Here is a 12,563-nt window from a genome sequence, read left to right as displayed (position 1 = left end):
TCGAGAAAAAATTTTAAACATTGATCCCCATTACAGCTTCCACCACTAACCCCAACATCATTGTTGCCACCACCGTGACAAGCAATTCAACTCTTACCAAACCTCTACCACACCAATGACACCACCAGCACAGCCACCACAACCAACATTAGGCAAAAAACAACGTGAAAAGTTTAAACTGTTGATGCTGCTAATTGGATTTCTAGTATACAAAAATGATTCTAAAATGGCCTTTCCCAACAGTTTCCTAATGAGAGATAAGGGTGGTATTTTTCTGTGAAAATTTCTAAATTTTCAGTGACAACCAAACAGCTAGAAAAACCATACAAAATATATTTCTTGCACCTAAGCCAGAAATCAGTTTTTTTCTGGAATGCAAATTTTTCACAAAACAAACGGAGCCTAAATGTACAGATTCAATTCTAATATGCATGGAAGCAACTAAGATAGCAATAAGTTGGGAAGAATGACACCTAAGTAGAGATAACATACCATATATAGTCAACTGTCCCCATAAATCGCCTGTTATAACTTGTCACTTGAGGTTCTCTACTCGAGTCTCTTGTCCCCGAATAATCCTGGAAAGACATATAATATGAAATTCAAAGTTCTGATCATGTTCACTCAAATCATTTAGAATTGTACAATAAAATAAAAAATTATTGAAAACCATATTCGATAATAAATCACAATGAGCTGTTTGTACCATGGAGGACCAATCTCACCAACAACAAAAAATAAAAAAAATCAGTCCTCTGGTATTTCAAAGATTGCAAAACATGAATGGAGTTTTAAAATAAATGCACAGTCCAATAATGTCAAATGGAGTATTTTTTTGTGATAAAGAACAGCAACATGGGGTCTATTCACTACAGTAAGATTGTCTATAACATGATCCCCACTCCTCGGCCATGGCCCCACTGAAGGGAGCAAGAAATGGGTGTAGAATTTACCTAACCGCGTGATTGAGTTTAGATGAATCCCAATATTCTGAAGTTAGTCATCCAAAAAATTTAGAAATTACACTCTCAAGTAAATGATGCCTACATTTCTTGTGTAGACCAGTAGAAAATGAAAATCAAATGTTATAAATAAAAAGAATGGAAAGTGGTGCCAAAAAAACAAAATATTTAATAATGACCAACCTCGACTTCTGCGTATGTGCTCCTTAACTTGAGAGAATGTTCAAGAAGAGTGCATTCTGCATTTCCTGATGCTGTCTCAATTTCCATAGGAGTCCATAAATATGGGTCATAAACGTTTTTCTCCAAGTCAATGAGATGAGAATCATTAGATTGCAAGGAATCATCTTGAACTTGAGCACTTGTTGGAGGTGATTGTGTGTTGTGTGGAATGGTACTAGTACACTTCTCAGAGGATACATTTGCTTCTGCAGATTCACAGTCAGCATCATCAAATGGAATGACATCTTCAGAACCACTTATCTCAGGTGAAGGTGTCGTCATCCTATGATCTTGACCAAAACTTCCATCTTCACCTAGATTTTTTTTAAGTGACAAATCAACAGGAAATTGATCCTCATAACTGGAGGCATCTGAGATCTGGACTTTATAAGTACTTTGATATGAGGTTGAGGGTTTAGCTTTCCCTTCATTAGCAATCAATTCAGAAGATGAGAAATTTTCCAAGCTTTTCGGAATAGATACTTCAATGCCATCATCAGTAAAGGAAGTTGCTGAAACCAAATCAGATGTAGAACTAGTAAAAAAATATTCATGTTTACACTCAACTACAAATGGAGTAAGTATCATCTTTACTATTATAAAGAGAGAAGGCGGAGTAGAAGTGGTACAACACCAAAATTCGGATTCCAAAACGGCCCCCACCTTAACATTTAAACTTTATATAATCAGGGTCATTTTGGTCAAAAACAAATAAAATTGAAATCTTACGTCCATAAAATCACGATGAATAATTTTCAAAATTATAAAAAATAACCTTTTTACTATAAACCACCCTTTATTTAATATTTTAAATTGAAAATAAACCCTTATAATACATGTATGATTGCACATATGATGTAGCGGAAGCATGTGAATCAATAGATTTGATAGGTTGTGTTCAATGGAACACTTGAAATCAATTTGAATAAATAGATTCAATTGATAAACAAGCAATAGCTTGAAAGAAAATAAAGCATAAAGCTAAAAAGTAATTAAAGGAGAAAAGGTAATTGAATTGATTGATTATTAAATTTTCGGATTTTGAATTCCTTATATAGATAACTCCATCATAACAACTTAGAATCCTACTAAAATACCAAAAATTAACATTTCTAACCTATCTTATAACATAATACTAACTTTTTAATCTTATTAGAACTCAAATTGGATACTTCTAAGCACTTCTAATTATACCCTAAAAATAAAAACAAATTAGAAACTAATAAGGAATTATACTCATAACATAACTATGAAATAGAAATCCTACTAAAACTAGAAATAAAAATCCTAGTAAAACTCAGACTAGGATTGTAAATGTCCTATATCAGGCCCCCTTTCTTTGAGAAAACTCATCCCTGTGTTTGGGGTAGGAGTAGAAAAACCATCATCCGGAAAGTAAGGATAGATGTCTTTTACTTTGAATGTCGGGGATATGTGCATATCATTAGGCAAATCCACCACATAAGTGTTATCATTTATTTTTTTCAAGATACGAAAGTTCTCAATTTTCTTTAGTTTGGTCTTGTTGTAAGTTCCAGCAGGGAAGCGATCTTTACTAAGATAAATCATGTCCAAATCTCTTTCTTCATAACTCTTGAATCGTCTATATTTATCGGCATTTGCCTTGTACTTTTCATTAGAAGCTTCAAGGTTCTTTCACTATTATTCCTTCAATGTCATGTTCTTTTAAACTCATCCCATAGTGGGACAGATTTGGGAGACTTGCATCAAGCACCAAATCGATGTAGTGCTATATATTTCTCATGGGAAGTAATGAATCTGGCAAGTCTGAAGGAAGAACACAAGAAAATTCTTTAAGGAGAGGTTGCATTTGATTATAAACTTAAGTGGGAGGGTCACGGTTGGAAGGTTGCACTACCATCAAGACCACTTGGCTTATTTCATTTAAGTCTTCATTGATGTTGGTAGAAACAAAATATGTTTTCTTCTCCTTGACTAGGTGGGAAGTATTAGGCTTGGTATATAAAGGATATAAGATCACTTTAACACCATTATGCATGAAAGAATAGGTGTTGGCTTTTTCCCGATAGGTGACATCATTATCATGAAGCCAAGGCCTTCCCAAGAGGACGTGGCATGTTCTCATTGGGACGATGACACAAATAACCTCATCTTTATATTGCCCAATGCTAAAAGAAAGAAAGCATTGTCTTGTTACATTCTTCTTGCATTCATCGTCTACCCAACCTATAGAATAAGGTGTAGGGTGTTGCGTAGTGGGTAGCTTGAGTGCATCGACCATGTGGCTTGAAATTATATTTTCCGAACTTCCACTATTAATAATTAATTGGCACAACTTACTATACACCTTGTATGTATTCCGAAAAAAACTATGGCGAGTTGAAGGATCAATATGTTGTACTAGTTATTAAGTTGCGGCTAACACTACTGAGATGTTCACCATCTTCAAACTACTACCAATTCAGTTTTAATGATGAATTCTCTTTCACTGGTCATGAATGTAGATCATAGCAAAAGCTCTGATACCACTTGACGTAACGGGAGCGTGTGAATCAATAAATTCGATAAGTTGTATTCAATGGAATACTCAAAATCAAGTTAAATTAATAAACAATTGATAAACAAGCAATAGCTTGAAGGAAAATAAAGCATAAAACTAAAAAGTAATTAAAAGAGAAAAGATAATTGAATTGATTGATTATTAAATTTTCGAATTTTGAGCTCTTTATATAGAACTCCATCAGAACAACTTAGAATCCTACTAAAATACTATAAAATAACATTCCTAACCTATCTATAACATGATACTAACTTTCTAATCCTATTAGAACTCAAATTAGACACTTCTAATTATAGCCTAAATAATAAAAACAAATTTAAGACAAATTAGAAACTAATAAGGAATTGTACTCCTAACATACCTATGAAATAGAAATCCTACTAGAACTAGAAATAGAAATCCTAGTAAAACTCATACTAGGATTGTAAATGTCATACATCAACATGCCACCTAATAAAAATAAAATAAAAAGAAGCTATTGGAGGGGTCAAGTCTTGAAGTTCATCATTTCCTAGATCATCGACAGGAAGCGGAAGCATACCTCTGTCCTGACAACAACTAGGACTTTCATTTAGTTTTTCAACTGGAACATTGTTGTTACTTGAGCCAAATTCATCATCCCCAAAACCACCTACTACTTCCTGTAGTGTTTTTTCTCTTACTGCATCAGAAATTGTATTTTTCTCAATTTCACATTGAGTTTCAGAACAAGACTTATGAGACATATCTACAACACCAGTGGAGAAACTTTGGGGCTGGGCCAAGGTATTTGTCAGATATGATGCATTCCCCACGTTGCTGTGTGCTTTGTTCTGGTGCATGTCTGAGATGCGATTACTCTGCTTCACACTAACTTCTTTTTCATCAACAAGCATGGAAGCTCCAATTGAATAATCAGGAGGAGTCTGAGCCCTGAAACAAGTTGAAAGCTTTCGAGCCTGCACTTTAGTGTGGGTACATTTAAAGAAGGCCTATTTCGCTAGGACTGAGAAACATATCTGACCTGTCCAAGCCAAGCCTCAAATTAGGGCTATAAGGCTTCGCTCTATAGATCTCAGCAGAAGATTGCCCAGATATCTGATCTCTAGCAAGTCCGGAAAAATTTAACTACAAAATGTGATCATCATAAAATTTTAAGTATTGCATGCTGCAGAATGTAAATCATGCTACAAGACAGACAAAATTAATATTAGAACAGTAACGAGAAAAAAAATACCTTCTGTTCTGAAATGAAATTGTATAATGGACTCTGATCCAAAAGTAAACACCAAACCAAAGTTATTGCCAAAAAGCGTCACAACAAACTCTTCATAATGTAACGCTGAGCAGAATTACAAACAAAATGGAATTCCAAATGATTTTGAAGAAACAAAATTCCAAATTTAAGTGTCAAGTGATGAAGTAATTGAATTGGTCTACCTTTGGGGTACAATTGAAATCCCCACAAAGAATAACTGGAGCATCATTCCAAAGTTTGGAAACAGCTTCAGCCCTGTTTAGTAGCGTTCGAACCTGCTTGTATGATCATTTATAATATTAGTTCTTCGAAGGACAAATGAAATCATACAGGCATGTGTTACTCTAAGAAAAATTATATTAGCTCTTCGAAGAAAAATTAAATCATAGAGGCTTCTGTTGGAATGCCTTCATAGAAATTAAAGGTTATTTTCATTCAAACTTTAGAATATTATCAACGGATAGTCGAAAACCTGATCCAAATTCAAATTCATATATCTGAAAATTTGGATAAATATTAATATTCGAATGGCTTTCAGAAACGAATTCAAATACTAATACATCCATTTCGATAATATCCCAATCCAAATTATAATAAATTCAAATAATTTTATTTATTTATTATAAAATAAACGATCGAAATTTTCTTTCCTTCAAGACATTTCTTTCTAACTTTCAACCATAATTATGGCCCTACTAGGGCTTGCAAATCTGGTGGGGCGATCTTCTTTTGCGACCAACCACTGCAATCACTTTTCCGACCAGGTAAATATCTACTCTCTCTCTCTCTCTCTCTCTCTCTCTCATACCTTCAATCTCAAGCTAAAAAACCCCTGTTTTTTCGAACAAAATCCATCTATTGGGTATTTAACCTTTGTGGATCGGATTAGCTTCTCTGGAAAGACATCGGCGACCGACCTAGGTAAATCCCCTCGCCCCCTTTCTCAGCCAAAAACCCTTTATTTTTCTATCAAATTATCATCTTCAAGATCTTCAATCTCTATGGTTAATTTATTTTAACCCATTTAAGCTTATCTTCAACTCATCATTTTGACCTTGCCCTAACTCTTTTGTAAAAAACTAACCAACTTTTCTACCAAAAAAATTCATTGTTTTCTACGTCCTAAAAACCATATCTTGCCTTGAGGTTTGTAGGTTGAAATAGATAGAAGATGTATAGTTTGGAAGGTTGAAGAAGACTGGTTTTGAGGGAAATATCTAGGCTTTTTGGCTAAGGGTTGAAGACAAGGGCATTCGGGTCAATTTTTATTAGTCAATCACACAAAACTGAGTTCAAGGGGCATGTTTTCAGTTCGAATTGGATATTATCAGATATCCAATAAGTTGATCAGAGTCAATTTGAAATATTAATGTATAACATCCGTCGGATTTCGGATTAGAATAAGGATAGGAAATATTTTTTTCAGATTACCAATTATTCTTTTGTGATTCAAATTTGGATATAGATATAACAGAATAATATTCGTTGAAGGGAACTCTTGAGTATTGTGTTATCTGCCTCCGCTCTTGAGTGTCACGTGTTCACGTATCATGCCCCAGTTCTACCCGTGACCATCTTATATTTATAGTTGCGCCTTCCCCATTAGATAGGTCTTTTGGGGTAAATAGTTGTCAACAAAATCAACCGAGGCTAATCCGCTAGTCATTATTTGGTCTAATTTTGGGATTTTTTTTAGAAATGTAGAACAAATGAGGAAAAATACTTTGGATAGGATGTTTGATCCCCAAACCGTTTTTTTTTTTTAGATAAGATGGGGTGGAGGGAGGCAAGAAAGATTTAACCGAAAATCTTCCATCGTTCATAATCCATACCATATGGTCATCCTCCCCCAACATTACAAATATAGAATACTACTATTTTATATTTCAACTATAAAAAAATATTTTATATTTGAAAGTTATTATTGTCAATAATTAGTCATATAAGAGTATTTTAGTAACACCCCTTGTGAACTAGGCAATATTAGTGCCCCTGCGAAATGCAAGATGAAGTCTACCTCCCTAGACTTTCATTGACCCAGTCAAACCGTTACCAATATTTGTTCAGTTGACGGTCTAATTTTTGAATACACAAACTACCCTTATAGTATTTAAATTACCAAGATGCCATTGTTTTGATTGAAAAAGTTAAAAATCTAATCTAATCTCAACCATTGGATCGAAATATTTTATGCCATTGGATTAAGAGAGAAGCCCTAATTTCATCTTCTTGAAGAAGATGAAGATGAAGATGAGGTTAGGGTTTCACAATTATCTCACTTATTCCACTAATGTTCGAATGTTCGAGAGTGTTAAGAATTCAATTCCTTAAACCCATTGCTTTGAAACACTACCATAACAACTTTGAATCTGATTTTTTTGGTTAATCAAGTTAAAAATCTCATATTTCTTGAATTGGGTGGAGGTTTGAACTCTCATATGAACTCTTTTAACAATTTGGACCTCAAGGCTAAGTTTCCAAGGAAAAATTCAAGAAAAAAAACAAGTTTGTGTTCTTTACTGCACAGGGGAGTAGAACTAATATTTATATTTACATGAGGGATATTACTAATTTCATTTTCTTCATTGTTTCGTATTTTCTCTCATTTTTTTTTTTGTTTCACTATTTTCCATGTGAAAATTCTAAGCATTGGATCAAAGAATACCTTTGGGATGAGATTAAAACGATGAGATTGAGATGAATACGATGATTTTAGGTTGAAAAATATGAAATTAAGTTAAAAATGATGAGAATGGATTGGAAACGATGAGATTAAGCTTCAAAACTACAATATTTAGGTTTAAATTGATGAGAAATTGTGTTGAAAACAATTGGGGTTCTTAAGGTTATTGTATTTAGCAAGATTGGATCGAACACAGTTGGGTTGTTCTACTTGCAGGATATTTTCGTAATTTCCACACATAAGGGTATTTTGGACATTTTACCATCTCTGTTAACTGACAATGTTTTTATTAACGGTTTCACCAAGTCAACAAAAGTCAAGGGGGATACACCACATCTTCATTTCGTAGGAGGGTAGGAATAATATTGCCCATTTCATAGGGTATTTTTACTAAAGTACCCTTTATATAATTGTAAAGATATGGCTACATATTGTTTTTAATCACTTTCATTGTATAATATTAAATACTATAGAAAATTATTTATAAATCGAAACAATAAGAGTTTCTTAGCATATATTGCTTATCTGATATTCAAATAAATGCAAAAAGAATGAGAAGAAAACAAACAATAAATATACTTATAAAAAAAAAAATAGAAAATTTAACCCGTGAGACATATACCTCAACCAGAAGGACCTACACCTAAAACAATAACTTGCATGGTCAAGTTTGTAGGCAATTCATACCTGACCAAGCTTAATCTCTCCTCTTTTAGGGTTGTAAAGCACATGGATGTTACATATGACAACTTGATTAGCACCACTAGAACTGCAAACACAGAATATTTTATATTTTGGGGGGATACCATGTGAAGGTTTACTGAGTACTTTGAAATAATATTACAAATAATGTGTTTCGAACTAATAGGACACCAAACACAAATGAAATGCATGCCAAGAAACTTTATAATGAAAAGCAGAGATGATGACACATGGAAAATGGAAACATATATGAGTATGTCCAACTGAACATTGTCAAACCTTTTTGTACAACAAGATTTACCACCAAAGATATAGAATTCTATCAATATCATATTGACATGCCTAGTTAGATATAAAAGAAGTGTTCGTGCTATTTTCATTAGTTCTCTACTTGAGGTTCACCAGGTTTTGGTGGGTGTATCAAGTAAGCTGATTCAAATATGAGAGAGAGAGAGAGAGAGATGGGCATGAATTGAAGTTATCATTTGGCTCATCAACAAAAAAATGTATATTATACATAAAATGATAGTAAAATCAATTAAAATTCGATAAACATCATCAAGATGAAAAGTGCGCGGAGCATGCATGAAATGACTAATCAAACTAACCCCAAAGGTCAAATCCGATCTAATGTTAGTCAGATAAATCAGACGGCCTACGAGTCTTTGATAAAAAAAATGATCAGATAATAAATCACCATATTCTGCATAAAGGCAATGATTCTGATCTATAAGACAGGAAGTAGGACGACAACCAAGTATACCAGTGTCTTGAAGAAGATCCAATGTGTATTTATGCTGAGATAACGAAAGACCACGGCGAGAGTAGGTCACTTCTATTCCCAAGAAGTACTTGAGGGGACCCAAGTCCTTAACCTCAAAAGCACGACTCAATAACATATTTACCCTTTCAATCCATTGTACATCATCTCCGGTCAGGATAATATCACCCACATAAACTTAAACAATAGTACAGCGGCCATCCAATCCTCGTCGAACAAAGCAAGTATGATCTGAGTGGCATCAAGAAAACTCCATAGATAAAATAACCTTAGAAAAATACTAAAACTAGGCTCGCGAAGACTGCTTCAAACCATATAGAAATTTGAGAAAGCAACATATTTTCGCAGAATACTCCCCCTAAAGACGAAACCCAATAGGGGGTCCATATATATAACCTCAGTCAGTTAGAATGGCATTCTTCACATCAAGTTGGTGAAGAGGCCACGAGTAACATGCAGCTAAAGAGATAAGGCGAACAATAAAAAGTTTAGCTATAGGAGAAATGTAACACCAAAATCATTTCTTGGAGTTTGCATAAATCCCTTAGCAACTAGGCAAGCCTTGTATCGATCAACAATGTCATCCGCCAAATACTTGATAGTGAAAACTCATTTACAACCTAACAGTCCACTCCCCAGAGGAAAGGGGAACAAGTTCCCAGGTATGATTCTTCTGCAAAACATCTATCTCAGTAATCATGGTTGCAGTCTACTGAGGATCTCGTAAGGCCTCTAAAACAAACCGGAAAACTCTAATAGAAGCAATAGAGGCAAGGTAGGCCTGATAAGGAGAGAGTTACTGATACGAAATAAATTGGGCAATTGGATGATCAGTAACACAGCCCCGCTTACTTTTGTGAAGTGCAATAGGTAAGTAAGTCAAAAACAGATGGGATAAGAACAGTGGTAGGAGATAATATACCTGAGTCCAAAGAGGGGCTTGGCAAGGTTAGAAAGGGGCGAGGCTGATGACAAAGAACCTTAAATGTTGGCAAAATTGGATCGAAGACTAAAGAAGGCAGCAACACTAAAGGAGAAGCAGTAGCATAAGAAGAGTTCTGCAAAGAAGATGTGGCACGAAAGTAGGGAACATTTTCAAAAAAAGTGACATCCATAGAATTTATGACACAATGAGAAATAAGATCATAACATTGATACCCCTTTAACATGGATGAGTAGGCCAAGAAAACACACCGAATGACTCTGTCATCTAATTTCGTGCGATGAGGGGTGCGATCCTGAACAAAGCAAGTGCACCCAAAAACTCTAGGTGTAATTGGAAAGAGGGTGTTATCAGGACGAAGAACATGAAAAGGCACCTGCCCCACTAAGGTGCGACTCGGAACACGATTAAGAAAAAAAGTTGCAGTGAGGACCGCCATGATCCAATATAACTTAAGAACATGCTTGCCTCGAAAAAAGCAGTAAACAATGTTCATAAGGTGACGATTTTTACGTTCCGCCACCCCATTCTACTTAGGAGTATAGGGGCAAATCAACTGGTGAAGCATACCATGCTCATAAAGGTAAAGCGAATCCTATCAAAAATATATTCACCATCATTATCAGACAGAAAAACTTTAACAGTGATATTATATTGGATCTGAATCATTTTTAAAAAGTTAACAAAAATAGGCAGCACTTCAGATTGAGATCGCATCAAGTAGACCCAAGTACAACGAGAATAGTCATCGATAAATATAATATAATACCAATGACCAGTAAAAGTAATGATAGGGGAAGGCCCCCATACATCAGAATGAACTAAATCATAGTGTCAAACCGATGCATGCGAGGGATATATGAAGTACAAGTATGTTGGAGAACTCACACACAGAACACTGAAAATTATGCCCACTATAAGAATTTTTTAAAGTAAGAAATAAAGAACATAAGTGATCAAAATTAATATGTCCTAAGCAAACATGTCCTAAGCGAGCATGTCACAAATCTAAGGACTAAGAAAAAAAAAGTATGACTCTCAGAAAAGGATGATACAAAGGCCAGAGCAACAGTATGCGAAGATCCAAATAAGTATAGCCCATCCCTCTCATATCTCTTACCAAAAATCTTCTTCGAAATCAGGTCTTGAAAAATACAGTAAGAAAAAAGGTCATTGGGCAATTTAAAGATTTGGTAAGACTACTCACAAACAAAACATTAAGAGATAGGTGAGGAACATAGAACACAATCGAGAGAAATACCAGATGATAAGGGGATGGTACCCTCGCTTTGAATAGGTGTAAGAGACCCATTAGCAAGGCAAACTTCCATGTGAATATGAGGAACAATAGATGAAGTGAAATGACGACTCACCGGTCATGTGATTAAAGGCACCAAAATCAATAACATATGTCAAGGGAGCTGGACCAGACTAAGTGACATGAAATGAAGAAGATATACCTGAGGCCACAGTCGAAGATAAAGAGTACAGATCTGATCAAGAATAGAAGTGGCTATATGGGTCTGAAGCTGTTGTAAATCAATAGTGCCAAGAGAGAACAGTGGTGGGAATAAGTGAAGGATCCACAGTGGCAGCACGGGGATCAAAATGCCCCAACGAAGGAGTAGCAGTACAACTCAACAAATGAGGATAGAGCGGAAAACAACAGATCTTTTCATGGACTGTCTACAAAAAATGCAAATAAAACTACTACTTTGACCACGACTACATCCCCCTCGACCACAACGAATAGTAACAGTACCCAAAAGCCATCAAAATTTGCCTCTACTTCCCAAATAGAATCTCACGAACCGAGACCAAGACTGATGCGATATCATAACTCTCAACGACAAATGGATAACAAAGAAGACCAATAATCAAGTGTAGAAAGACTACAATTTGATGTGAAGACCAATAATCAAGTGCCCATAGTTGCTGTCACAAACCTTTACACAACCCAAACAACATAGCTCCAAGTTCACAAACACACTGCAAACCACTGTTGTTTTGCTATTGCAAGTCCCCCACGAAGCCCCCAAGCTGGAGTCGCAGATCACCAAACAAGGCTAAGGGAGTCGTAGATCACCAAACAAGATTGTGGTGTTGTGCAAACCACCAAATAGCCACCAAGAAGCCCCCAAACTAGAGTCGCAAATCATCTAGCAGGGTTGTGGTGCTGTGCAGACCACCAAACAGCCACCAATACTATCGCAGATCACCCAACAGGGCTGTGATGTTGTGCAGACCACCAAACAACCACCAAAACTGTCATAGATCATCCAGTAGTAGGGTTGTGGTGCTGTGCAGGCCTGTTCATTGTCAAAAAACAATTTATTGCAGTTAAACATCAATTTATTACTATCAAAACGATCTTGTTGCTGTCGCAGGTCACCCAACAGTAGGTTATTGCTGTCACAAGCCACCATAGTCCTCCCAACAGGCTTGTGCTGCTGTCGCAAGTGCCCAAGCAATTTCCAACAATCGCAGATCA

At 35.5% G+C, this 12,563-nt stretch overlaps 1 protein-coding gene across 3 annotated transcripts in view; it reads right to left on the bottom strand.

The window, feature by feature from the left end:
- The window catches only part of LOC147388910 (DNAse I-like superfamily protein), a 59,106-nt gene that overhangs the window by 4,521 nt on the left and 42,022 nt on the right, over window positions 1–12,563 (bottom strand). For all 3 annotated transcript variants that reach the window (XM_086417585.1, XM_086417584.1, XM_086417586.1), the window contains 7 exons: window positions 8,334–8,415; window positions 5,146–5,238; window positions 4,943–4,975; window positions 4,730–4,833; window positions 4,268–4,638; window positions 1,146–1,696; window positions 493–578 (listed from right to left, as the gene is read on the bottom strand). In XM_086417585.1, the coding sequence (XP_086273711.1) occupies window positions 493–578; window positions 1,146–1,696; window positions 4,268–4,638; window positions 4,730–4,833; window positions 4,943–4,975; window positions 5,146–5,238; window positions 8,334–8,415 (1,320 nt within the window). The remainder of the gene's footprint in view (window positions 1–492; window positions 579–1,145; window positions 1,697–4,267; window positions 4,639–4,729; window positions 4,834–4,942; window positions 4,976–5,145; window positions 5,239–8,333; window positions 8,416–12,563) is intronic.

Source organism: Akebia trifoliata, chromosome 12 (assembly GCF_017979445.1).
Source record: "Akebia trifoliata isolate Shusen 1 chromosome 12, ASM1797944v1, whole genome shotgun sequence".
Lineage (NCBI taxonomy): Eukaryota > Viridiplantae > Streptophyta > Magnoliopsida > Ranunculales > Lardizabalaceae > Akebia > Akebia trifoliata.
This window is presented reverse-complemented; position numbering and strand designations above follow the sequence as displayed.